Source organism: Dipodomys ordii, unplaced genomic scaffold (assembly GCF_000151885.1).
Source record: "Dipodomys ordii isolate 6190 unplaced genomic scaffold, Dord_2.0 Scaffold212, whole genome shotgun sequence".
In the NCBI taxonomy this organism is placed as follows: domain Eukaryota; kingdom Metazoa; phylum Chordata; class Mammalia; order Rodentia; family Heteromyidae; genus Dipodomys; species Dipodomys ordii.
This window is the reverse complement of record NW_012267428.1, coordinates 395,573-420,915: the sequence shown is the minus strand read 5'-3', so window position 1 is coordinate 420,915 and position 25,343 is coordinate 395,573. Positions and strand designations below refer to the sequence as shown.

Genomic DNA, 25,343 nt, shown 5'->3' with positions numbered 1-25,343 from the left:
CAGAGAGAAGAAGAGATGAGATTGACCCTTCCCAATGGCAGGGCACAGAACTGATGTTTTTTAAGGATCTGTCAGGAGCCAGCGGTGTATTACATTTTTGTCCACATGAAGTGACTTATTCCTTCTGACCATGGATGAGAAAAATAAACCAGGATGGTTCAACAAGTTGATCAAGATCAAATAAAGGGGATTAGCAACACAGAAAGCTTTGCTTTTGCCTTTTGGAAAGGTCCCTCAGCTGTCTGCAGACTGGAGAACAGAGTATAGGTGTGTGGAGAGCAGTTCATGACCAGTTTGCCCCCTTTCAATATTCCTAGGAGATCTAGAGTGTTCTGTCTCCTCCATAATTCATGTCAGGGTTTGATCCTCATGGTGAGGAGTGAAAGAGTTTGAAATTGGTTCAACTTTTTTTATGGGTGGTTCTAGGATTTGAACTTAGAACCTCGTGCTTGCTAGGCAGGGGCTCTACCACTTGAACCATACCTCCAGTTCTTAGGAGTAGTATCTTTCACATCAGAGTGGAGACTTCATTACTGAATATTGATGGGAGAGAGAGTAGAACAACCCCTCCCCCCTGCCCCCGCAACAAATACATACATACAGAGCCATACACACCCCATTCTCTATGTAATGCCCAGAACTGTCCCAAGGCTCTGCCAGCAAGAAGGTGATACCAGATGGGGCCCCTTGTCCTTTATCAGGACTATGAACCAAAATAAACTTATTTCTTTCTTTTCCGTGTGTGTGTGTGTGTGTGTGTGTGTGTGTGTGTGTGTGCACGTGTGCGTGTGTGTGTGTGTGTATGCATGCCCCAGTAGTGAGGCTTGAACTCAGGGTCCCTTAGCTTTCTTGCTCAAGGCTGATACTCTACTGTGGCTTGAGCCACAGCTCCATTTCTGGCTTTTGGGTGGTTAATGGGAGATAGGAGCCTCACAGACTTTCCTGCCAGGGCTGGCTTTGAATGGTACCTGATCTTCAGTTCTCAGCCTACTGAGTAGCTAGGATTACAAAGGTGAGCCACCTGCACAGAGTTTAATAAACCTATTTCTAACTTCCTAGTCTAGGTTGTAGTGTAATTAGTCACAGAAATGAGACTAATCAATTGATGTAAAGAAGGAAAGATGGCCACATGTAATCTAAGGAAAGAGGCACCAGAAGAAACTACTGCTGACATCTGATCTTGGGCTTTTAACCATCCACAGTCATCTGTCAGATGGAGAAACTAGTTCAAGCTACCCAGTTTGTTATTTTGTTTATGGTAAGTCTAGCAAGAAAATATACTATATTTCCTTTGTTATGTAAATTTGAACACACCAAGAAATTTAAAACCAAAAGTAACCTGGATTTCTTTCCAAAAGAGTTTGCTTCTGTCATAAAATCCACCAAAATCTTGATACTGTCGAAGTAATTCAATTGGAGGCTGAGAGCCATAGCGATCTAGTCGGGGCATGTTTAAATCATCAACAAATATCACAACTTGTTTATTTCCTGGTGCTCCTGTGGAAAGAAACAGAATGGTTTTTATTCAAGAATTATGATTTCTGGAAGTGGTGCTGAGGCTCAAATGGTAGAATGCTAGCTGTGAGCACAGAGTTCAGGCCTTGAGTTCAAACCTGAGGACTGGCCAAAAAAAAAGAATTATGATTTGCCTTTAGAAAATATAAGACCACTTTGTTGCTTTGTATGTCCCTCCCCCACAGTATAACCCCTGCTTTTACTGTATTTGATGTTGGTATAATTTGTGGAGGGGAAGGGGAAAACCAAATTGTTTAAATAGGGATACAGGTGGACCCATTGCAACAATGAAATGTACAAGTCATTATGTCAAAAAATGAACTTTACAACTTTGGTGTGGGGGGGGTATCAGGGAGGATTGGGTGGGGTGGGGTGGTGGGAGAATGGTAAGGGATGGGAAGGGGAAACAAAGGAGGAGGCTACAATGCTTGATAAGAAATGTACTCATTATTTTGCCCATGTAATTGTAACCCCTCTGTACAGTATTTTCACAATAAAAAAAGAACAACAACAACAAAAAAGAAAATATAAGACCAAACTGGTATGGTTTGAATGTGATCATCTTCACCAAAATTCATGTTGAGTCTTGGTCCCCAAGTAATATGGTATCGGGAGACTTTAAGAAGGAGTCAGACAGTGGTGGCTCACGCCTGTAATCCTAGTTACTCAGGAGGCTGAGATCTGAGCCAGTCCTGGCAGGAAAGTCCATGAGACTCTTATTTCCAATTAACCACCAGAAAACTGGAAGTGGCACTGTGGTTCAAGTGGTAGAGTGCTAGCCTTGAGCTGAAGAGCTGAGGGGCAGCACCCAGGCCCAGAGTTCAAGCCTTGTGACTGGGGAAAAAAGCATTTGAAGGAAAATGTACCTAAGTTGCAGTTCTGGGTGGGCCACCCAGCAGGGCTGTGGGCTGGGCAAGAGGAACCTGAAGCCAGAGCCTGGAGGATGTATTACTGGACTATGCCACTGAGTGGAGGATGAGATTCTGATCCTCATCTTCAGGAAACCTGTCAGCTGTAAGACTGATACCTCACCGGTGAAGTGTCTTTATGGAATCACTCGTAAGAGCCTGCTCCTGAAAGCCTGCAGCCCAGAGTGCATGGATGGCTATCCTGCTCTAGCCAGGAGATAAGAGGCCCTCCATAGACATCAGGGAAGGGAGAAGACACCTGTCTCCTTCTTCTCCCATTGCAGAAAACTCCTATCCTCCTCCACCTCCAGTTCCAGAAGTCACAAACCTGGCTTATGACAAAGGAGGGGGGGTGAGCTTTACATTAGGTTCAAGGCTGATTTTTTAAAAAATTGACCCAGACTCAAAATATCTGAATGTAGGCAGAAACCTGGAGGTAACAATACATGGCTGAAAGTGCTGAGTGGAGAAACACAAATGGTTTCATGCTTGATGCCAGATGTAAAGAAGGTTATTGGTTTTCAACAAAAGAACATAGATTTAGGTTTACAGATACTGGAAGGAGAGAGGGGGAGGCATAAAAAAGGCTGATGATGGGGGCTGGGAAGGTGGCTCAGTGGTAGAGTGCTTGCCTTGCATGCCTGAGGCCCTGGGTTCGATTCCTTAGCACCACGTAAGCAAAAAGAAAAAAAAGCCGGAACTGGCTTGAGTTGGAGAGCCTAGGTTTTTTTTTTTTTTTTTTTTTTCCGGTTGTGGGGGCCTGAACTCTGGGCCTGGGTGCTGTCCCTTGGCTCTTCAGCTCAAGGCTAGTGCTCTACCACTTGAGCCATAGTGCCACTTCCAGCTTTTTCTGCTTATGTGGTGCTGAGGAATCGAACCCAGGGCCTCAGGCATGCAAGGCAAGCGCTCTACCACTGAGCCACCTTCCCAGCCCCGAGTTGGAGAGCCTAGGGACAGCACCCAGGACCAGAGTTCAGGCCCCACGAATGGACCCCCCAAAAAAAGGCTGACGATGTTTTGGCTGAAGGTGATGAGAGAGATGGCTTGCCTGTTAGCAGCAAGATCTGTAGATACTTAGCACACAAAACATGCTATTAACAGACTTTTCCTTGCTGTGGTCTAATTATGGTTTGCCCCCCACTAAAACTCATGTTGAAGCCTGCTCTTCACTGTACAGTGCTGGGCTGTGAAGAGGGATCGGTGCTTTTCTTGAGGAAATAAGTTCTTGTTCTCACAGGACTGGATTGACTATCATGAAGGTGTGATGCTGCAAAGCAAATGTGGCTTTCCCAACTTGCTCTCTCTCTTCCTTTCTCTTACATAGGCTTTTGCTACAGAGTACTGGGCACTCACTGTGATCTTTTTGTAAAAAAAATATTTTTTATTGTTATGTTAGAGGTGATATACAGTGGGGCTACCTTTACATATATTGCATGATATGTACATTTCATTCCTTTTGCTTAGTACCAGCTGTTCCCTCCTTTTCTCTTGTCCCCTCCCTACCATCACCACCCTTGAGTTGCTTAGTTCACTTTCTTCAACGTCCAGTGCAGCTGATGGACCCCTCTGCTGCGTTTTTTTACACCTGCTTTTCACTGATTCTGTGCCCTCCTTCTACCTTCCCTCAGATGCGCATGTGTACACACCACATAGGATGTAAAGAATAGAGTCATCTGAAAACAGTAAGACAAGAAGAGGTCCTTTGTTTCCTTATCTTTGACTCACTGTGATCTTAGACCACCACAATTATAAGCTAAGTAAACCTCTCTTCTTTACAGGGGAGTCAGTCTCAGGTATTTAGTATAGCAACGTAAGTCAGACCAAGACACCCTTTTCATTTATAAATATAATATCCCATTGCCATTCTGTTATGTGCACAGGACTTTTTTTTGGCATCTATTGGTTAAATAAATAACTCGTGTGGGACAAGCTGAAATGATCATTCTTACCTAGAATGTTTTTTCGTTTTCTTTCCAGTTTTGACTCAATGATCTCTTGTGTCCTTGCAGATGATGTTTGAGCAGAAAAATTTAGATAAACAGGGACATAGCCAGCTGATTCTTGAATTCTGTTTAGCAATCCTTTTGCAATAACAGACTTTAAATTAAAAATATGTCAATCAATTTCACATTCAGTCACGTATTTTGCACCAGTCTGTATCAGTACTTATCATTTAGTACAATGGGTAAGTAACAGTATAAAAGGAGAAAGGTTACATCTAGACTGAAATATCTTCTCATACTGGACATTCTATTTAGTTACATTTATTAGAAACAAAGAGGCATACTAATGAGCCCAATCTCAGCAAAACCTGTATAGTTTCATTCTGAAATCCATGTTGGTCACTGTGATCCAAGCTAATTTGATAATGAGTCACAAGAAGACTCAAATTCTTCCTCATTCTTTTTCTTTTTCTCTTCTTTCTCCTTTTCCTTCTCTAGTACTAATGTTTGGATTCAGGGGCCTTTTACTTTCTGAATAGTTGCTCCACTATTTGACCTCTACCCCTGACATTTCTTGGTTTTAGTTATTTTTCCAATAATATTTCATGTTTTGCCTGGGGCTGCCCTGAACCATAATTCTATCATCTGTGCCTTTCCCATAGTGGTGAATCACCAAGTCCAGCTTGTTTGTTGAGACAGGGTCTCACTAATTTTTTTTGTATGGTCTAGCCCGGAACCAAGAGCCTTTAGATCTCTACTCCCAAGTAGCTGAGATTATAGATGTGAATCACCTTGCCTGGCTTAAACTTCATATGAGTAATTTAGGGGGCAAACAGTAAATCCTTGTTTTGCAGAATCCTTTAAAACTAAGGAACCTGAACAATGAGTATTTTCCCTTTCCTTTTTACAAAAGAATTAAAATGTCATCATTCCTGTGTCAAGTAGAAATACACAGGCAAAAGGGGACAGACTGACCTTCATTAATATTATTTTTGGGGACATAAACTGTTCTGGTCAATTCTTACCCAACAAGTGCATAGCAGCCAGAAAAACATCAAGGGAGCAGAATATAAAATCTTCTAAGCATAAACCTTAGTCATAAGGTTTTCTAGTTTATGTAATATTAACCCAAGAATATATCCAGACACTGAAGAGTTTTGAGATAATTGCAGGTTAATATATATATATATATATATATATATATATATATATATATGACAGTTCTATATTCATCCTGAAAAAGTCATACAATTAAAAGTATTTCCTTTACACAATAATGTGGTATTTCTGTTGTGACTAATTCTAAGCCCACCGCACCATCAGTTGTGGACAGAGATTCTGGTGTGATACAGTTTCCTACCTTGCCCACTCCAGTGATCCCAGTGAACAACACGGAATGCTTGACAGCAAGTAGTTTTTCCATTAAATACCCATAGCGCACTGTGTCAGTTGTGGGGACAAGCATTTCAAAGAATGGAACATCCCGACTGTATTTGAAGGCGGGTATGATTCGTTCCCAAGGATCCATCCGTTTGGTGTCAAAGTCTACGTGAATGCTCCACAGGTCACCAGAACTGGGCAGCTGAAGTGGAAAATTAAGTGTCACTTTCAATAGACAATATTGACATATGCCCATATAATCATGTGTACATTCTATAGGAATAGATATACTCATGTGGAAATGCAATACAAATGGAATTGGATTTCTTTTCTAATTATACAGAAATAATTAAATATCAGCGTTTTATTTTATTTTGGCAGTACTTGGATCTGAACTCAGGGACTTGTACTTGCTAGGTAGGTGCTCTACTGTTAAATCATATCTCCAAGCCCCACTTTTCACTGGCTGTTCTTGCTTCCTGTTCAGGCATATGTCTGGACTACATCTGCCTATTTTAGGCTTACTGTAGTTATTGGATGCTAGACATGCACTCATGTGCATAGCTATGGGTTAAGAAGAGGGCTGGGAAACTTTTCTGCCTGAGCTGCTTTGAACCACGATCTTCCTGTTCTCAGAACTCCCAAGTAGCTAGGATTACAGGAATAAGCCACTGGCATTCAGCCCAAGGTTAATTATTTAAGCATCATCATGAAGCACAACAAATGAAAACATCTGATACATTAATTACTAAAATTGCATGCTGGAATTATAAAGTATAATTTTTTTTGAGACAGTGTCTTGCTATGTAAGCCCAGACTGGCCTCCTACTCTCTATGTAGCTCAGGCAGACCTCAAGCGCTTGATCTTCCTGCCTCTGTCTCCCAAGTGCTGGGATTCTAGGCATGTGCCACTTTACCCTGAGAACATTTTCAATTTAATTCCATTTCCAGGGTCATACTCTGTGTCAAATACCATTCTTTGTGTTAGGAACAAGTGCTAGTTGACCAAATCTCTACCTCCAATGGTCAGGTAGATCCACATGGGGTATAAACACTGCAGCTAATATCTGGGAGTTCTAATACAGTTTATTATTGTCACAAAGGCAGGTGACATAGTACATACACATATGTGTATCTTCAAGTTGGGAACTTATTCTATGGCCCAAGCTGCCTTGAACTTGCTCAAGCCTCCTGAGTGCTGAGGTTATAAGTGTACATCACCATGTCTAGTCTTATTTATTAATTCTAATAATTTGTTTCTAGACTTTAAAGGCTTCTGACATATTCATCGTTGTTTCCTACAAATAGTGATGATTTTACTTCATCCTTTTTGGTGTTTATATGTTTTATTTCTCTTGGTCCTTGCCTTACTGCACTGGTCTATATGACAGTGTAGTATAAAGTTATTTTGTGGCTTTTTCACTAAAAAAAAAACCACACCTGGTTGTGACATATTCACTTAACTTCATGACCAATTAATAGATTGCAACCTGTAATTTTAAAAGCATTGGTAGAGATGAGTCTTATGGACTATATAAAAGTCTAGGGAACAATAAACAGGCTATTTTAATAGCCCAGGAAAGAAGTAATATCAACCTAAGATATCCAGAGGCAGTGAAGATGAAGAAAAGACATATTTGAGGGCTGGGAAGGTGGCTCAGTGATAGAGCGCTTGCCTTCCATGCATGAGGCCCCAGGTTCGATTCCTCAGCACCACATAAGCAAAAAGAAAAAAGCCGGAAGTGGTGCTGTGGCTCAAGTGGTAGAGCGCTAGCTTTGAGCTGAAGAGCTGAGGGACAGCGCCCAGGCCCAGAGTTCAGGCCCCATGACCGGACCTCCTCCCCCGCAAAAAAAGACTTATTTGAAAAAAAAAAACACTTAGGAGATAAAATTCACTGAAGTCAGTGTTTTATTGGCTGTAGGGAGGTGAGCAGAGAAAAGAAGAATCTGTAACACTTTCAAAATTATGACTAGTAATACATGACTGTAAGACCCTGAATTGATAAAAAGGAACAGCAATCCAACAGCTCATTCACTGGGATCTGCAGACAGAAGAAAGAATCTGACTTCACATCTGGATTTTTCCTGCTGCTGCTCAGATACCAAAACAGGAGCTTGTTCTGCTCTGACAAATATCCTCTGGTCACCAAATAGCAATGGCCATCCCTACCTAAGAAGAAAAGCTAAATGAAAATCTCTTCAGAGCTTACAACCATCTACAAGGTCTTACATACTCTGCTTCCTCTACATTCACCTCTTGAATCTCGTTTCTTTCCATGTGCTCACGTGCTCATTCCATTCTGACCTCACTAACGTCCTTACTGTTCCACTCGGCAATTGCCAAGTGCATTATTGAGTAGTGGTGGCTTTCGTACTTTCCCTTCCTTCTAACTTTCCCTTCCTTTTAAACATTTACTTATTTTTTTCTAAATTGGAATTCTTGTTCCCTAAATAATTAGCAATTTCTTGATTTTCTTCAGTACTCTATAAAAATATGTCTTTATGAATCCCACTTTAAAGTGGACCCATCATAAATAACCCAGCCCCCCACAGAACCCTGGCGCTCCTTCCCATTGTTACTCAGCCTTAGTTTTCTCTGCAACACATATCACAACCACCCAATGTATTGCATATCGGTTCGTTCCTTCCTGACTCCCTCATTGCAACGGAAACTCTATGAAATTAGGGACTAGAAAAAAGTTTCGGAATTGCCAAGCACTCAAAGATAAACTTATTAATTATAATCTAATGTTCATCTGTCATGAGAGATTTTAGAGACTGCACCTTATTTTTTCATATGGTTGGATGACTCCTAAATGATGAAAAATACAATAAATGTTATCAATGGCTGGAAAAAGTGACTAATTTTTTTTAAAAAAACTTCTCAGTAAACTACTTTTTTTAGAATCAAAGTTTTAAAAATTTTCACCTAAAACTTTAATTCTAATAATTCAAATTATGATGTTAAATGCAGTTGATTCTTACCCTGGCATCAGGATTATCATCAAACTGTGTTCTAATAAATGTATCAAAAGAATCTGAGTAGTTTTCAGTTAAGTTTCCACCCAAAGACCATAAATAGCAGAACACAAAAGTCTGACATATCAAAGAGTTCAGTTTCATTTGTTCCTGGAACAAGAAAGGCAATGTTAGCAACCATAAATAACAGAATATGAAAAGTTGACATATCATCTTTGATCAGTTTCATTTGCTTCTGAAAGGATAAAGACTATGTTAATATTTTATATATTAGCAGAAGAATAATTCTGAATAGTGATGTCTGAAGACATTTTCCTTTATTGAGATTCACACCTTTAAGTGGGCGTGTGTATTGTTTCATCAATGGTTCAAAGAAGGATGATTTCTTATCTACATAATGGAATACTGAGAAAAAAAATCTAGGGCAGAAGTAGGAAATATAGCCGAAGTTGTCTTTCAACTGTTTATTAGAACTTCTTTAGGCCTGCATGAAAGCATTTAAGCAGACTGACAATATACTGTATTAAGAATGTGCTATAGACTACAGGAGAATTGAAAATTGAATGGAGGACTCATCTAATCATCGATATTAGTCCCCTGAAAAATTGATTTTAAAACAAATGACAGACAAGTTAGAATTACTTATTTGCAAAAAAAAAAAAAAACTATACATAATTCCATCTTCCTTGTGTCACAGCTGTAAACAAAACCTTCATACCATTGCCAAGTTACATCCGTCTTGGCCAAACAAGAGAGACTCCAACAAGCAACAGAGCGTTGTAACTTTGCTGATGTCCACTTGCGGGATGGCTTGGCTACACTTTTTATTGACAAAATGTAACCCATCTTCCACATATCGTTGGAAAAGGTTCAGTATGTATTCTTGAGTTTCCTCATTCAGCTGAAAATGAAACAAACAATAGTTTAAAATGACCAGAGTAAATATATAAATTAATCGAGAAAGAGGTTGGTTAAAGTCTGTACGTTTCAAAGTATTCAGTAATGAGATACTTTGTGAGGCTTATCTCATTTGGCCTAAGGATATAAGCCTCACAAAATATGAAACAAATGCGGAGGCTACCGTCTATGCATGCCTAGGAAGAGACACATGGAGGCAGTGCAGCGTTAAGGATTTTCTGCCTTTTGGTTTGGAAATGAGTACAGAGGTGCTCACTTTATAATGAGTTCTTAAGCTACAAATGCATGTTTCACACACTTTTGACAATCCTTTACGCTGATTTTTTTGTGTGTTTAAGAATAATGAACAAGAAGGAAGATAGAAGACGGCATTTTCAACATCTCTGTAAAGTAGAAGAAGTAATTTCCAAAGATCGAAATATAAATTCAGCTTGGCAGGAGACCTCATGCCCACAATACTTGCTGCTCAGGAGGCTGAGATCTGAGGATTGAGGCTTTTTATTTTTATATTTTTAAAATTTTATTGAAAAGATGATGAGCAGTGGGTTACAGTTAAATAAGTAAGATAATGAGTACATTTGTTTTAAAACAGTTATCCCATCCCTCATTTTCTCCCTTTTACCCATCCCTATTCCGCTTCCCCCAAAGTTGTAAAGTTCATTTCCAGCATAGCGTCAAGTGAGTATCAGTATCAATGTTGCATTAGTTCATACGTTGTCCTGCTATTTCTGTGATTCCCTTTCCCTTCCAAAGATTGGATAAACTTATATAAAAGACATAAGGTTCAGAAAACTAAAAGAGGAAAAAAAAAGAATAACTACATACAGGATATAAAAAGTACCTCTTGTTTCTGATTCTTGGAGTTCATGTTGTTACGCTTCATTATATATGGTCCTATGCGAGTAACAATTGGGTTATTGAGATCTTGTTAAGTATATCATAGAAATATTCTAGTTCTTACAAATGAGGGAAACCATGGCTCAATTTTTAATAGAACCAGATCTTATTGACTATGAAATAATTCTCCTATAATCTTTTAGTCTCAATGTTTAAAATGGCTATAATAACTACCAGTTAGGTGCCCAAGTGAAGCTGAATATTATCCATCTCTAGAGAATATAGATGCCTATCTGGGTCTCAGTGCCTAATTTTCTGGGTTGTTTTTCTTTTTTTTTTAAAAATGAATTTTATTTATTTTTTCTTAATATATATTTTTATTGCAAAGACACTGTACATAGGGGTTACAGTTGCATGAGCAAGGTAATGAGTCCATGTTCTATCGAGCATTGTTATACCCTCCTTTATTTTTCCCCTACTATCCTTTTCCTCCCCACCTCCCCAACACCCCTCTCCCCTCTCCTACCCCTCTCCGCAAAGTTGTAAAGTTCATTTTCAACACACTGTCTTGTACATTTCATTGCTACAATGGGTCATCCAGTATCTTTAGTTCAGCATTTTGTTATTTTCCTTCCCCTCCCCAAATTAGAAAAATGTATATACAAGATGCAGGACATCGGAATCAAATACAGTGACAACATACCATGGGGAAGAACATACAAAGAAACAAAAAAAATCACACAGTACATTATAAGTACATTAAAAAGAACAGCAACAAAGATAAAACCTTGAGGTTTGAAGCGAGTTTGAGCAGGAGTTTGTGAGACTCTTTTCTTTTTTTGGGGGGGGGTGGGTCCAGTCGTGGGGCCTGAATTCTGGGCCTGGGTGCTGTCCCTCAGCACTCTACAACTTGAGCCACAGCGCCACTTCCGGCTTTTTTCTTTTTTGCTTATGTGGTGCTGAGGAATCGAACCCAGGGCCTCAGGCATTCAAGGCAAGCGCTTTACCACTGAGCCACCTTCCCAACCCCATGTGAGCCTCTTATCACCAAAAAACTACAAGAGGAGTTTTGGCTCAGCTGGTGGAGTACAAAAACCACAGTGCCCAGGCTCTGAGTTCATCATGCCCCAGGACTGGTACATTAAACAAAACAAAACAAAACAACAACAACACAAAACCCCCAAACTCTGAAAGACATTATTATTATTGTTTTGGAATTCATTTTGGTAAATATTATTTTATTTGATCAGAGTCACAGAGACATTGTGTCTTTGGGTTCCTCCCTTAGATAACCTTCTTTGTTTTCACTGTGTATGAATGTCTAGAATCCTATATGAAAGACATTACTAAGAGAATAAGGAGGAGACAATGCTTGATAAGAAATGTACTCATTACCTTGCTCATGTAACTGTAACTCCTCTGTACAGTATTTTCACAATAAAAGACTTATTAAACAAAAAAGAGAATAAAAGTTGAAAGGTTTATACAATTTGAAGAGAAATCAGGGTATTGTTAAAGAGAATAAAAACACAACCCATATACAAAAAAATTTGCAAAAGATATAATCTGATGAAAGAGTGTATAAAAATGTGCAAAGAGCCGGGTGCTGATGGCTCATATCTGTAATCCTAGCTACTTAGGAGGCTGAGACCTGAGGATCCCTGTTTAAAGCTAGCACAGAGTAGGAAAGTCCATGACACTCTTTTCTCCAATTAAATATCAAAAAGCCAGAAGTAGAATTGTGGCTGAACAGTGTTCAGCCCTGAGCTCAAGTCCTAGGACCAGCTCATACACAAAAGCGTACAAAGTGCTTTTAACACTCGACATTAAGAAACAAACAATTCAGTTAAAAATGCTCAAAGACCTTCCCTAACATATACCTTATTAGATGATATACAGATGGCAAACAAGTATATATGAATCATCTATGATTGAGGAAACTGCAAATGAAAACAAGACATTGTTATGTGCCTGTTAGGATATATAAAACACAAAGCACTGGCAATGCCAAATGCTGGCAAGTATTAGAGCAGAAGCAATCTCCTCCCCTATTGGTGGGAATGGAAAATAGTATAGTCACTTTGGAAATTATTCTGACAATTTCTTTCTTTCTTTTTTTTTGGGTCCAGTCGTGGGGCCTGAACTCTGGGCCTGGGCGCTGTCCCTCAGCTCTTCAGCTCAAGGCTAGTGCTCTATCACTTGAGCCACAGTGCCACTTCTGGTTTTTTCTGCTATGTGGTGCTGAGGAATCGAACCCAGGGCTTCATGCATGCAAGGCAAGCACTCTACCACTGAACCACCTTCCCAGCCCTATTCTGACAATTTCTTACGGAGCTAAACATGTACCATCTGATCCAGTAGCCACAGTCTTTGGTAGCTGCTCAAATGAGCTGAAAAATATTCATACAAAAAGCTGCATGATAGTGTCTACACAGCTTTACTCACAATTGCCCAAATCTGGAGCACTCAAGATGTCTTTCAGTAGGTGAATAGACAAGCAAATAATAGAATATTATTCAATGCTATAAAGAAATGAGCCATAAAGTCACAGAAAGACACAGAAGTGCCTTATATGCATGTTACTAAGTTTTTTTTAAAGAGCCAATCCACAAAAGCTTTGTACTGTGTGTTCCCAGTATGACCTTCAGGAAATGGTAAAACTACAGGGACAGTAAACAGATGGGTGACTGCTAGCAACTGACAGCTAGAAAGAAGAATGAATAAGTAGAGAGAATTTTAATGTGGGATACTATAATAGTGGAGAGATGACATTATACATTATATAAAACCATAGCCAGGCGCTGGTGGCTCATGCCCGTAATCTTAGCTACTCAGGAGGCTGAGATCTGAGGATCGAGGTTCAAAGCCAGCCCGGGCAGGAAAGACCGTGAGACTCCTATCTCCAATAAACCACTAGAAAACTGGAAGTGGCGCTGTAGCTCAAGTGGTAGAGCGCTCATCTTGAGCTGAAGAGCTGAGGACAGCACCCAGGCTCAGAGTTCAAGACCCACGACCGACCAAAAAAAAACCCCCAAACCATAAACTGTTAAAAACAAGGGACACTTTGGAAGAAAGGGAGCACATGGGTAGTTTCTGATCTTTGTAAGCAATTTTCCTGTAAATCTAAAATGTCTCTAAGAATAATAAAGTCTGTCCCTTAAAAAAAGTGACCTCAAGAAGATTTAAAATATTTGTAACCCCTCTGTACAGTATTTTCACAAGAAAAACTTATTTAAAAAAGGTTTAAAATATTAAGGAGGCACATGATGAAAGCTCTCCGTTCTGAGAACTGCTTCCTTAAAAAGGTAATATGAAATGATGCTATACGATTCTTAAAATATTGATATCTAAGAATGAAGGAGTCAGAAAAGGATGACATTGTTGGAGTGAGGAATGACCTGGTAGAAAAAAAATACATCAAAAGACTACATGTCAATCTTAGATGAAGAGAAACTCCTGTTTAGCCTGGAGAAAGTCCAGAGGCTGCTGTGAGTTGAGTTGTTCTGGAAAAGAAGGAAGGAGGGGGATGGGGAAAAGAAATGTACTCATTACCTGACTTATGAAATGTGAACCCCTCTGAACAACACCTTAATAATTATAACAATAAAATTACTTAAAAAATGTAGAAGCTTTCCTTCATTTTGGGTGGAGTCTTGCTTTTAAGGTTAGAATGTGTCTTAGGTTTTATACACTTGCAATTAGGGTGACAGTAAAAACAAATATTTTAATGGTTCTCAGAGGCATTAGAGGCTATAATAGTGAACCTTGATTGTCAACATTTCTAGAGAGGGTTAACTGAGTGAAGAGGACCTGCCCTGATCGAGGACCTGCACTATCCCATAGGTTGGGGACAAGGAAGGACTAAAAGGGGAAAAGCAGGGAAACACATTAACTCAGACATCCCTTTCCCCTTCCAGACAACCAGGATGTAAGCTGCTCTGCTCTGCCATGCTCTCCTGGACAATGTGAAAATGTGAGCCAAAATAAATCTTTCCTCCTTTTATACTGTTTTGTGGTGGGTATAAGAAAAGTCAACATGCCTACAAAGCAATCTATGTGTAGATTTCAATGTTCTTTTCATTATAATTTCCTTTTAATACCTCCAGGCCTCCTGCAAGTCTTTTCCAGTGCCTCAGTCTCTTTCAACTGTGTCTTCAGGAAAATGCAAAGACAGGCAGAGGAGGGCAGGTAGGAGAGAGACTAGGCAGGCTGACAAGGTGAGGTACTAGATGTTAAGGGTGGACTCAAGGGTTATATAAACATTCCGGGAGGATCCAAGAGTCCTTAGGGGGACAGATGGAATTCCCTTAGTCAAGCACAATGATACCTTAACTTATTGCCACTTGTGCACTGTGCGGTCCAACAGATGGAGATATGGGGGAAATACCTGGTTGTACTTACTTTTTTAGAAATATCTTTCATCCATGTTTTCACGTAAGGCATCCATTTCAGTTCTTCAGGATCCACAAACACCATCCCGCATCGACTGACGGTGGCAGGGGAGGCTACCTTTAGATCTTGTACCTAAAATTGAAAAATGTGGGTCAGGAAGTAGCTAACACACTACCTTCCTTATCCATCTAACTTCAACATTAATGATTCATACCTCTGAAAGTTTAAGTTAACACTGATGGGCTTTACGTGGAGGAGAGGGGGAGAGCAATAAGTAATACGAAATGCAAGAAGAAAGTTAAGTGAAATGTAGGGTGACAAACATCCCACAAATATAGGAGGATACTGTCAATCCCTATGGCCAGGAATAGGCGTTTCTGATGTTCTTTTTTTTCTCTTTACTTTAGTCCTCACCCTCATTCTTGTATTTCAGCGCCTAGCTAAATATCTAGAACACTGTAGGCATTCGATGAATATTTGAGAAATGAACAATGCCCAGGTGGTATCTTGCACAGTGTTTTCTATCGGTATCTGATCCACAATTTTCTTTCAATCCTTCACCAAATATTTATACTACAGTGAGATGATTCATTTATATAACAGTTTTTTAACTTAGAAATAATTTAAGCTGGGTACTAGAGGCTCATTCTAGTAATGCTAGCTACTTAGGAGGCTGAGCAGTTTGAAGATAGCCCAGGTAGGAAGGCTGACCATGAGACTCTTATGATCAATTTATAAGCAGAAGTGGAGTTGTGGTGTAAATGGTAAAGAATCAGCCTTGAGTGAAAAAGCTAAGGGACAATGCCGGGTAGGGGTAAGAAAGACTGTAAGACTCTTATCTCCAATTAACCACCAGAAAACTAGAAGTGGACCTGTGGCTCAAAGTGGTAGAGCACTAGCCTTGAGCAAAAGAGCTCAGGGACAGTGCCCAGGGCCTGAGTTCAAGCCTCATGATAGACAGACAAACAAACCAAAAACCCCAAAAGAATAGATGCTGAAATTAACTTCCTGTTCATAGAGCCATAGGATAATTTTTGATGTTTGGTCAGGATTTATAATCTATTACAAGAGAATAGTCTAATAAATATTCACTAAATGAACTAAACACTATCACACAGACAAATGACATATCATTGTAAGAAAAATAGAAGCTATTGAAGGCATGCCAACTTGATGAATGGTTTCACTTCAGTGATCATACATTTACCTCAAACAGCATGTGGATTTGAGGTGTGAGTTTAATCCTTTCACTGTTAGCCAGGCAAAGCATCTTGTTATCATCCAATACTGTGTTCATATTTTCAATCCAAAGAGCATCCACTGGCCCGTCACTTATGATCCATTTATGGTCTTCTGAAGTATCATTTACAGCTGCTCTCACACTTAGAGCCATCAAACCATCTTTCCATTCCAAGGTTATGTTATTCACTTCACCATATAATTCACCCATTGTGATTGATTTAGGATTAAGAACGTAAGTTTTTACTGCTTGATAAAAGGGATTGTTTATGCCAAGTTTCTGTAAATTCCCTAAAGTTTCTGCCAGAACTTGGTAAACTGTGGTCTTACCACCTCCTGTTGGCCCAACTAACATAACACCATGCCTCACAAGCATAGTCTCGTAGAACTGTATTACTTTTTTAACCATACACAGCTCAGGCTGAAGGTTTTGTTCAGTCATGACATCCACAATCGTTGACTGTAAAATACCATAATCATGTTCTGGAATTTGAACTCCAGGAAAAAGATCAGATATGATTCCGCTGACAAAACAAAAATAAATGTCAATTATGAACCACTTGTCATTGCTGTTTTTCCAGATTTGTTACAATTAATTGATTCTTTGGGCATACATAGTAAGACTGTTCTACATGCTTTACCATAATGTCATCTTTTTCCAGTATACTGTATGATTTTGTTTCTTGTACAGTGGGCCAGTGTTCTTAAGTATAATAGAAGGATATCTTGGGGACAAGTGATATGTTTTATGATTCTGTATTTGCCCATAGTATGTGTTATAGTGATGAGTTTATCAAGTTTTTTTTTAATAATTATACCACTAAAATATGTGGGCCCTCAGCAAAACCAGAGGGAAATTGAAATAGAAAATTGGTATGAGGTAGAAAAAAGAGAGGAAGGGCAAAGTGGACTGTTCTATGAGAAAGTTTTCAGGAGAAGTTTCTATGCGAAGAAAGAAATGAAATCCTCTCCTTACCAAGTGTACATAACTACATCTGAGACACAGTAAAGACATAAAATGACAAGAATATTAGATGGGAGTAGAAGAGATAAGAGGTAAGAAGAGATAGAAAGGGGCTGGGAAGGTGGCTCAGTGGTAGAGTGCTTGCCTTACATGCATGAGGCCCTGGGTTCCATTCCTCAGCACCACATAAGCAGAAAAAGCCGGAAGTGGCACTGTGGCTCAAGTGGTAGAGCGCTAGCCTTCAGCTGAAGAGCTGAGGGACAGTGCCTAGGCCCAGAGTTCAGGCCCCATGACTGACCAAAAAAAAAAAAAGAAAAAAAGAAGAGACAGAAAATCTATAACTGTGCAATTAAAAGTTAGTAAAGTGAAAAAAATTAAAGTAGACAGATAAACTTTTGTAGGATAAAATCGTTTATATATAACTTAGAGAATGACAGATCTAGATGTTTCTAATGTTTATATCAGATTAAAGCTATGAGTACCTATAGATACTCACAAAGAAGAGCATAAAGGAAAAATACTCTAAGAACAATAAATACAAATGACCAATAAACACAGCAAATGAAGCTCAAGAACATTAGTAATTAAAGAAATGTGTATTAAAAATAGGCTTCTGTATTTGGCTTCTCTTTAAAACACTTAATGAGAAATAGACATTTTCATAAAGTCATTTATATAAATGTAAAAGGGTAAAATACTTTATGTATTTTTTTTGGGGGGGGGTCTGGTTCTGGGGCCTGAACTCTGGGCCTGGACGCTATCCCTCAGTTCTTCAGCTCAAGGCTAGTGCTCTACCCTTGAGTCACAGCGCCACTTCCGGCTTTTTTCTTTTTGCTTATGTGGTGCTGAGGAATCGAACCCAGGGCCTCATGCATGCAAGGCAAACGCTCTACCACTGAGACACCTTCCCAGCCCATACTTTATGTATTTAGAGGACAACTTTATGATAGAGTCTACTTTAAATTAAAAATATGGAAACCTTGTGGCCCAGGAAAGTTGTTTCCAAGAATCTCTTCTAGAAATATCAAAATGTACTAAGATACATTAACACTCTGGAAGAAAAAAATATTGAGTTGACGAATATGTTCAAAGTACTTTATATAGAATAAATAGAAATAGAATAATAAAATAGAAATAGAATAATAAAAATAGAATAATAAATAATAATAAATAATAGAATAATAATAAGAAATAAATAAATAATAGAATAAATAATGAAAATAGAATAATAAAACTTGTAACCATTTTAAAAGCTAGGCACCAGGGAACCCTAGCTACTCAGGAAAGTGAGACCTGGAGGTCAATCTTAGAGTATCAAGGTTCACTGGGCAGAAAAAGTCTGTGAGGCTTCATTTCCAACTACCAGAAAAATACTTGGATTAGAGTGTGGTACATATAGCAGAGCACTGGCTTGAGCAACGAAGTGGAGTGTGCTTGGGTATGAGTTCTGGTACTGGTAAAAAAAAAATAAAAGAAATTGAAAGTGGGGATAGGGATGAAAACGAGTAACAGAGTATGAATTTATCAAAGTACATTATATGCATGTTAAAAATGCCACAACAAGACTTCTTTGTACAATTAATTGAAATGTTAAGTGTTAAAAATGTGTGTAAATATACATATATTAAAATATAAAAACTAAGCTAATATAGCATGGCTCTATAGTGGGTAATATTTATATCCTTGCAATGCTAAAAAATTGGGTATTTCACTCAAGTTGTATTAGAATATATCTATTCTGTGAGGACAGGTAGAATGGAAAAAATGAATTACATATTCTTATTTTCCCTTTAGTATTGAAGATATAGCAAAGCAGGAACCAGTGGTTCACATCTGTAATAATAGCTACTCAGGAGTCTGAGACCTAAAGAATTGTGGTTGGAGGGGGTAACAATATTTGACAGGAAATGTACTCATTACCTTACTCATGTAACTGTAACCCCTCTGTACAGTATCTTTACAATAAAATAAATCTGTGTTTGATGTTGGTATGATTTGAGGAGGGGAAGGGAAAAAAACAAATTGTTTAAATAGGGATACAGGTGGACCCATTGCAACAACAATGAGATATACAAGACGCTATGTCAAAAAATGAACTTTATAATTTAGGCGGTGGGGGGGGGAGTGTAATTGTGGAGATGGGAAGGAAGGGATGGAAGGGGAAAAACAGAGGAGAGGGCAACAGTGCTTGATTAGAAATGTACTCATTACCTTGCTCATGTAACTACAACCCCTCTGTACAGTATTTTCACAATAAAAAACTTATTAAAAAAAAGAAGAATTGTGTTTGGAAATCATCCCAGACAGAAAAGTAAAGTGACTTCATCTTCAATTAACCAGTGAAATGCCTAACTACAGTTTTGGCTCAAGAAGTAGAGCAGAGGCCCTGAGTTCAAGTCTCAGTTATTGGTATACACACACACACACACACACACACACACACACACACACACACACAAGAATGGCAGATGCATGGCACTATGAAGTATGGATGGGAATAGCAAGATAAAATGGGACGTGGGGGTTGGTGAAGGGTAAATAATTATTTACCATGAAACTTATTTGTGAAATGATTTCATTTTTGATTCTATGTACATATATGACTTGGAAAAACAAAATTAAACAATAATGAAGTAGATAAAACCAATAACATTTATGTTAAGCTCTCAGTCTGTGTTCCCCCCGCCCCCCCCCACCCCGGAGCAATGTTTGAGGCTTGACACCTGTACTCTAATGTGAATTTGTATATCACACAGTCTGGTGATTAAATTTATTTTTGGGGGGGGGTTGGTCATGGGGCTTGAACTCTGGGCCTGGGCGCTGTACCTGAGCTCTTCAGCTCAAGACTAGCACTCTACCATTTGAGGCACAGTGCCACTTCCAGTTTTCTGGTGGTTAATTGGAGATAAGAGTCTCATGCGGACTTTCCTGCCTGGGCTGGCTTTGAACCACTATCCTCAGATCTCAGCCTCCTGAGTAGCTAGGATTACAGGTGTGAGCCACCAGCATCTGGCTGGTGATCAATATTTTACAAAAAGTCATTAGAATAATGGTGAAAGTTTATTATCTTCAATTTGAACTAGACAGTTCTTAAACTGTAATTGGAAACTCCAGGAACATGAGAAATGTATCAGCTTTTTAGAATGAAAATGACCGAAGAGCACCCGTTTACCCTATGTGAATATGATGCTCTGTTCTGTGACACACAGAAACTTACCTGAACAGAAGGGCATCATCTGTTAGAAATTTTGGCAAGTTGGAGTCTCGCAAAGCTCTTATCAGTACCACGTCTTCGCTTAGGTCTGGATTCTCTCTTTTTAAAGATCTAAATTCAAATGAATAGTTCATGTATCATTGCAAGAACATAAAACCGAGTGTGATTTATAAACCATGGGTCAGGAATTCTGCTTGAGTCCTGGCTAGAAGCAGACACTTGTTTTCTTTTGTGTCCCAGTGTCCATCTCCGTCATAACACAGGCACAGATCATGAACTGGCTATATAGTCCTGAGGAAGGTGACAATTGTAGTTTTCCAACCTCTCTCCCCAAAGGGCAAGCTTTACTCAACGTGAGTCTACAGCTCTCTGAATGTATTGTGACAGCACCCATTCTAGTACTTTTTTTGTCTAGAATGTGCTGCCTTGCTCTTTTGCAAACACTTATTTACCTTTCAAAACCCAGCCCAGTTACTCCCTTCTCTGGGAAGCCACTGTACCCCCTCTTCTCCTTCCCAGGAAAGGCTGGGCACAGCCCTATTGTTGTCTTGGCCACACTGTATGTATACTTTAGTGTACTCTTAGTCTTGCCTATGAGGCTGCAGTCCTATTAAGAGCCAAGGTTTCTGAACTTCCTAGTTCTTTAGACCAAAAATGGCAATTCCGCAAAAAGGAGACATATCAAATCTTGGAAGTTAAGGGAGCAGAGTGAATAGAGAGGGAAGGAGATTCTTGTAAAGCTGCACAAGCCCTGAAGGTGTAGAGACATTGGTCCATATTATCAGTGAGTCATGGCTTGAAAGGAAGGACTGGAAGGAAGACATTGCCTCAGAGACTCTGGGTAAGCTGGGGACTCCAAGTAGTTACAGAGAGAAGTTGAGGCTTGAAATGAGGAAAGATTCATGCTTTGCTAGAAACTAGATAGCAGCTCAGGCTTGGTTCACACTGTGAAGGCAGAGATGAAGTTTCTGACATCTGAATTGACTATAGAATAATGAAGTTTCTTTGAAGTCTCCAGGCTTCTTTTAGGCACAAATGTAACTCACTTTAGTGTGCATGCATATCAAACTGTCTGATAATGGCAAAGGCATTGGTATCCTAAAACCCAATGTAGGTGGGGCATTTGGGGTAAATGAATGAGCTGATGCTTGCTTAGGTTCATGTTCAGGCTGAGGACAACCATGATGGGGGTCCCAGTGAGGGATGTCATAGGAAGGGTGTCATGGGAGTGCCAAAGGATGGATGTTGGCAAGAGCTAACATTGCTCAGTCGCTTAGTTCACTAGCTAAGCTCAAGCCTTGCTCTGAGAGCATTTGATGCATTGAATACCTGTGATGACATGCTTTGGAATTTCACTGTGGATCACTTTTGTTTCTTACCCAGCCATGACCAGTACAGACTTTACAGCTCTCATGCCAAAGTCATAATGATCCTGCTGAGACAGCTGTTCGCTGCAGAGCTTGTACATCTGCGTCATCTTTCGTGCTAATACTTTACTGGATTCAAATCCTTCAGAATATAGAATTACCTAGAATAAAACAATAGAACAAAGTGCTTCTTATCTTGTTTTGCTGGCAACTTATTGGCATAACACCAGTGTATTCAGAGTCTGCTCTGGGCATCATACCTTTCCATGTTGTTCTATCACAAGAGATGTAATACCATGTGTGGTGGCTCAAACCTGTTATCCTAGCTCCTTGGAAGGTGGAGATCAAGAGGATCATGGTTGGTTCCAGGTTAGCTTGAGCAGAACAAGTTATTAGACCCCATCTCTACAGAAGAAAGCTCTACAGGTAGTTAGGTACCTGTAATCCCAGTTATAGGTAGAAGTATAAAACAGGAGGATTGCAGTTCAAGCTGGCTTGTGAAAAAAGTGAGACCTATTCCACCTTATCTCTCAGGAAGCTGAGATATGAGGGTTTAAAAACAGCCTGGGCAGGAACATCTGTGAGACTTATCTCCAATTAACCACAAGAAATCTGGAAGTGGCACTGTGGCTCAAGTGGTATAACACTAGCCTTGAGCTGAAGAGCTCAGGGACAGTGTCCAGGCCCAGAGTTCAAGCCCCATGACCAAACAAAACAAAACAAAACAAAACAGCAAAAAACAAAAGCAGAGCACAAAAAAAAGGACTGAACGTGTAGCTCAAGTAATAGAGCACTTTCTAAGCAAGTGCAAGTGCGTATCTTTGAGTTCAATACAGAGAGAGAGACAGAGAGACAGACCGACAAACAGACAGACAAACATACAGACAGAGAAAGAGGGAGAGAGAACACTTCAGGATTTGATGATGTTAAGAGAAAGAGTTTTCTGTCACGGAAGGTGGCAGATGGAGTGCTATACAGAGGAATATCGGGGCACTGGTTCAGCCTTCTCTCTAAGTGAAGATGTGATCTTAGTGATAGCTTTTGAAATTGTATCCATGGAGGTTGGATGGTGTTATAAATCCTGAGTACAAAAGTAAGATGGGGCTTCTCCAGTCTAACATGAATTCCCACCCTTCTGGGACAGGATTGCTTCCTGCTCCCTTTGGGTTCCTTAGGTGTCCACAGAAACTGTGCAAAGATTTTCAGGTTCTCTTCTGGCTATGTGGTCTCTCTGCTCCTGAGAGGTTTCCACATGCTTGGTTAAATGAATTGAGGGACACTGGATGCCAGTGTCTCTCACTTGTAATCCTAGCTATTCAAGAGGCTGAGATCTCAGAAGCACAATTTGAAGCCAGCCCAGGCAGGAAAGTCCGTGAGGTTCTTAGCTCCCATCAACCACCCCAAATCCAGAAAGCCAGAAATGTAGCTGTAGCTCAATTGGCAGAGTGCCAGCCGTGAGCAAAAACGCTCTGGGACAACCAACCAACCAACCAACACACACACACACACACACACACACACACACACACACACAATTAATTGATGAAGCCTAGTGTGCTTTGACAGCGGACATTGGAGTGAACCTTTCTTTCTATTCATAATCTTCCCCAAATACTGTTAGCTTCACAAATAGGAGTTGGAATAATGTAAAGATTTCTTACAGGTGTCTCTTTTGTTCATTACTCTATCATTATCAATTTACATTGAACACCACAGGTGTTTAAAACTATTTACTGATTATAGACCCTGAGTATTCAATTTGTAGAAATAATATGAATAATACCTTAAAGACTAGTATGTTAAAATCTGTCCAGTTCTAGTACTGAACAATGTAATAACAGGACAAATCATGAGATAGGAATAAAATGTTGGATCTGGTTCTAAACCCAGTTTTCTTTCTACCAGCTTGGGATAATGAGCAAGTCATTCATTGTGCTTATTCATAGAGAAAATCAAGGGAGAAGATATTACCTGTCTTAAGTTCTTCACCTCTATGCATTGAGAAGCTACGGGGATATCTCTGAGGTGTGCTGCATGCTGTAATTCTTCTAATGATTGGAGTTGATGGGGCCTGTTCAAGTCTTAGTCAATATTCATCATGTAGATGGATATTTTGAATTAGATGTTAGTGAAGGAGTTCATTAGCTATACAAATAACCTGTATTTCTAAGGTATTCCCCTCTAAAACGAGTTCTACATCTTATTAAGAAATTCAATGCTAAAGTCAGGTGCTGGTGGTTCATGCCTGTAAATCTTAGATATTCAGGAGGCAGATCTGAGAACTCAGATTGTAGCCAGGAAAGTCTGTGAGACTTTTATCTCCAATGAACTACTAAATATCCAGAAGTAGAGTTGTGGCTCAAGTGGTAGTGTACTAGCCTTGAGCAAAAAAAAGCTCAGGGACAGTGCCCAGCCCCAAGTTGAAACTCCAGGACCAGCACAACAAAAGAGAAAGGAAGAAAGGAAGAAAGGAAGGAAGAAAGAAGAAAGAAAGAAGGAGAAGGAGGAAGGGGGAGAAAGGAGAGAGAGAAAGAGAGAGACAGACAGAGAGAGAGAGGGGGTGGGGTGGGGGAGAAAGAAATCTAATGCTGATTTGGGCCCTGGTGGCTCACATCTGTAATTCTAGATATTCTTGAGATTGAGATCTGAAAATCAAAGTTCAAAGCCACCTTGGTCAGAAAAGCCTACAACACTCATATCTCTAATTAATAAGCAAAAAGCTGGAAGTGGAGGTGTGGCTCAAGTGGCAGAACACCAGTCTTGATCAAGAAAAGCCAAGTGAGAGCACAAGAACTTCAGTTCAAACTTCAGTACTAGGAGAAGAAATAGAGAACAGAAGAAGAAAGAAATTAAGCCAGGCACAGGTGGCTCACATCTGTAATCCTAGCTACTCAGGAGGTTGAATCTGAGGAAGGCAGTTCAAAGCCAGACAGAGCCCATGAGACTCTTTTCTCCAATTAACCACCAGAAAACCAGAAATGACACTGTTGCTCAAGTGGTAGCGCACAAGCCTTGAGATGAAGAGCTCAGGGACAGTGCCCAGGCCCCACAACCAACAACAACAACAACAAAAAAAGTAAGAAAGGAAGAAAGAATGAAGGAAAGGAATAAAGGAAGAAAGAAAGAAAGGAAAGAAAGAAAGAAATTCAGTGCTGAGCACAAGGGATCTTATGGAATCCTGAGAATGCTCAAAGGTGTTGGTGGTCAGAAAGACATATATGTGTGTAGGAACCTGCAAAGCTGTATACTTTCTTGTGTATGAACTCTACATCAATAAAAAGTACCTCGAGAAATGCAAGTAAAATTTATTCACAAATGGACTAAGAAACAAAGACAGCTTAAATTGAAAGATGTATTGATGAAGCTATTAGTGGTTACTGTTTTCTGACTAAGTTGCTACAGACTTACAAATAAATCCACATCCTAATAATCATAGTTTCTATCCAACATTCTTGAATCTAATAAAAATTGTGGGCAAAGAGAAGTGATACTAACACAGTACTTTAGGACTAATTTGGACATCTTAACTCAGAGATGAATTGACAACCCCTCCCCCATTTAACTAAGTAATTAAACTCATTGATTCATTTCAGTAAATCAATATATTGAGTATGTTCTAGATATCATTTGGAACATTATGTACGTAACACTAAAAAACAAAGTAGCCAAACATTTAGTAAAACAGTT

General features: G+C 39.5%; 1 protein-coding gene across 1 annotated transcript in view; it reads right to left on the bottom strand.

The window, feature by feature from the left end:
• Positions 1 to 25,343, bottom strand: part of Dnah6 (dynein, axonemal, heavy chain 6) — a 195,288-nt gene that overhangs the window by 81,801 nt on the left and 88,144 nt on the right. The window contains exons 29-37 of the mRNA XM_013035434.1: positions 21,669 to 21,817; positions 20,293 to 20,400; positions 16,080 to 16,635; positions 14,882 to 15,004; positions 9,444 to 9,626; positions 8,732 to 8,875; positions 5,727 to 5,948; positions 4,373 to 4,520; positions 1,340 to 1,497 (exon numbers count right to left, since the gene is read on the bottom strand). Of these exons, the coding sequence (XP_012890888.1) occupies positions 1,340 to 1,497; positions 4,373 to 4,520; positions 5,727 to 5,948; positions 8,732 to 8,875; positions 9,444 to 9,626; positions 14,882 to 15,004; positions 16,080 to 16,635; positions 20,293 to 20,400; positions 21,669 to 21,817 (1,791 nt within the window). The remainder of the gene's footprint in view (positions 1 to 1,339; positions 1,498 to 4,372; positions 4,521 to 5,726; positions 5,949 to 8,731; positions 8,876 to 9,443; positions 9,627 to 14,881; positions 15,005 to 16,079; positions 16,636 to 20,292; positions 20,401 to 21,668; positions 21,818 to 25,343) is intronic.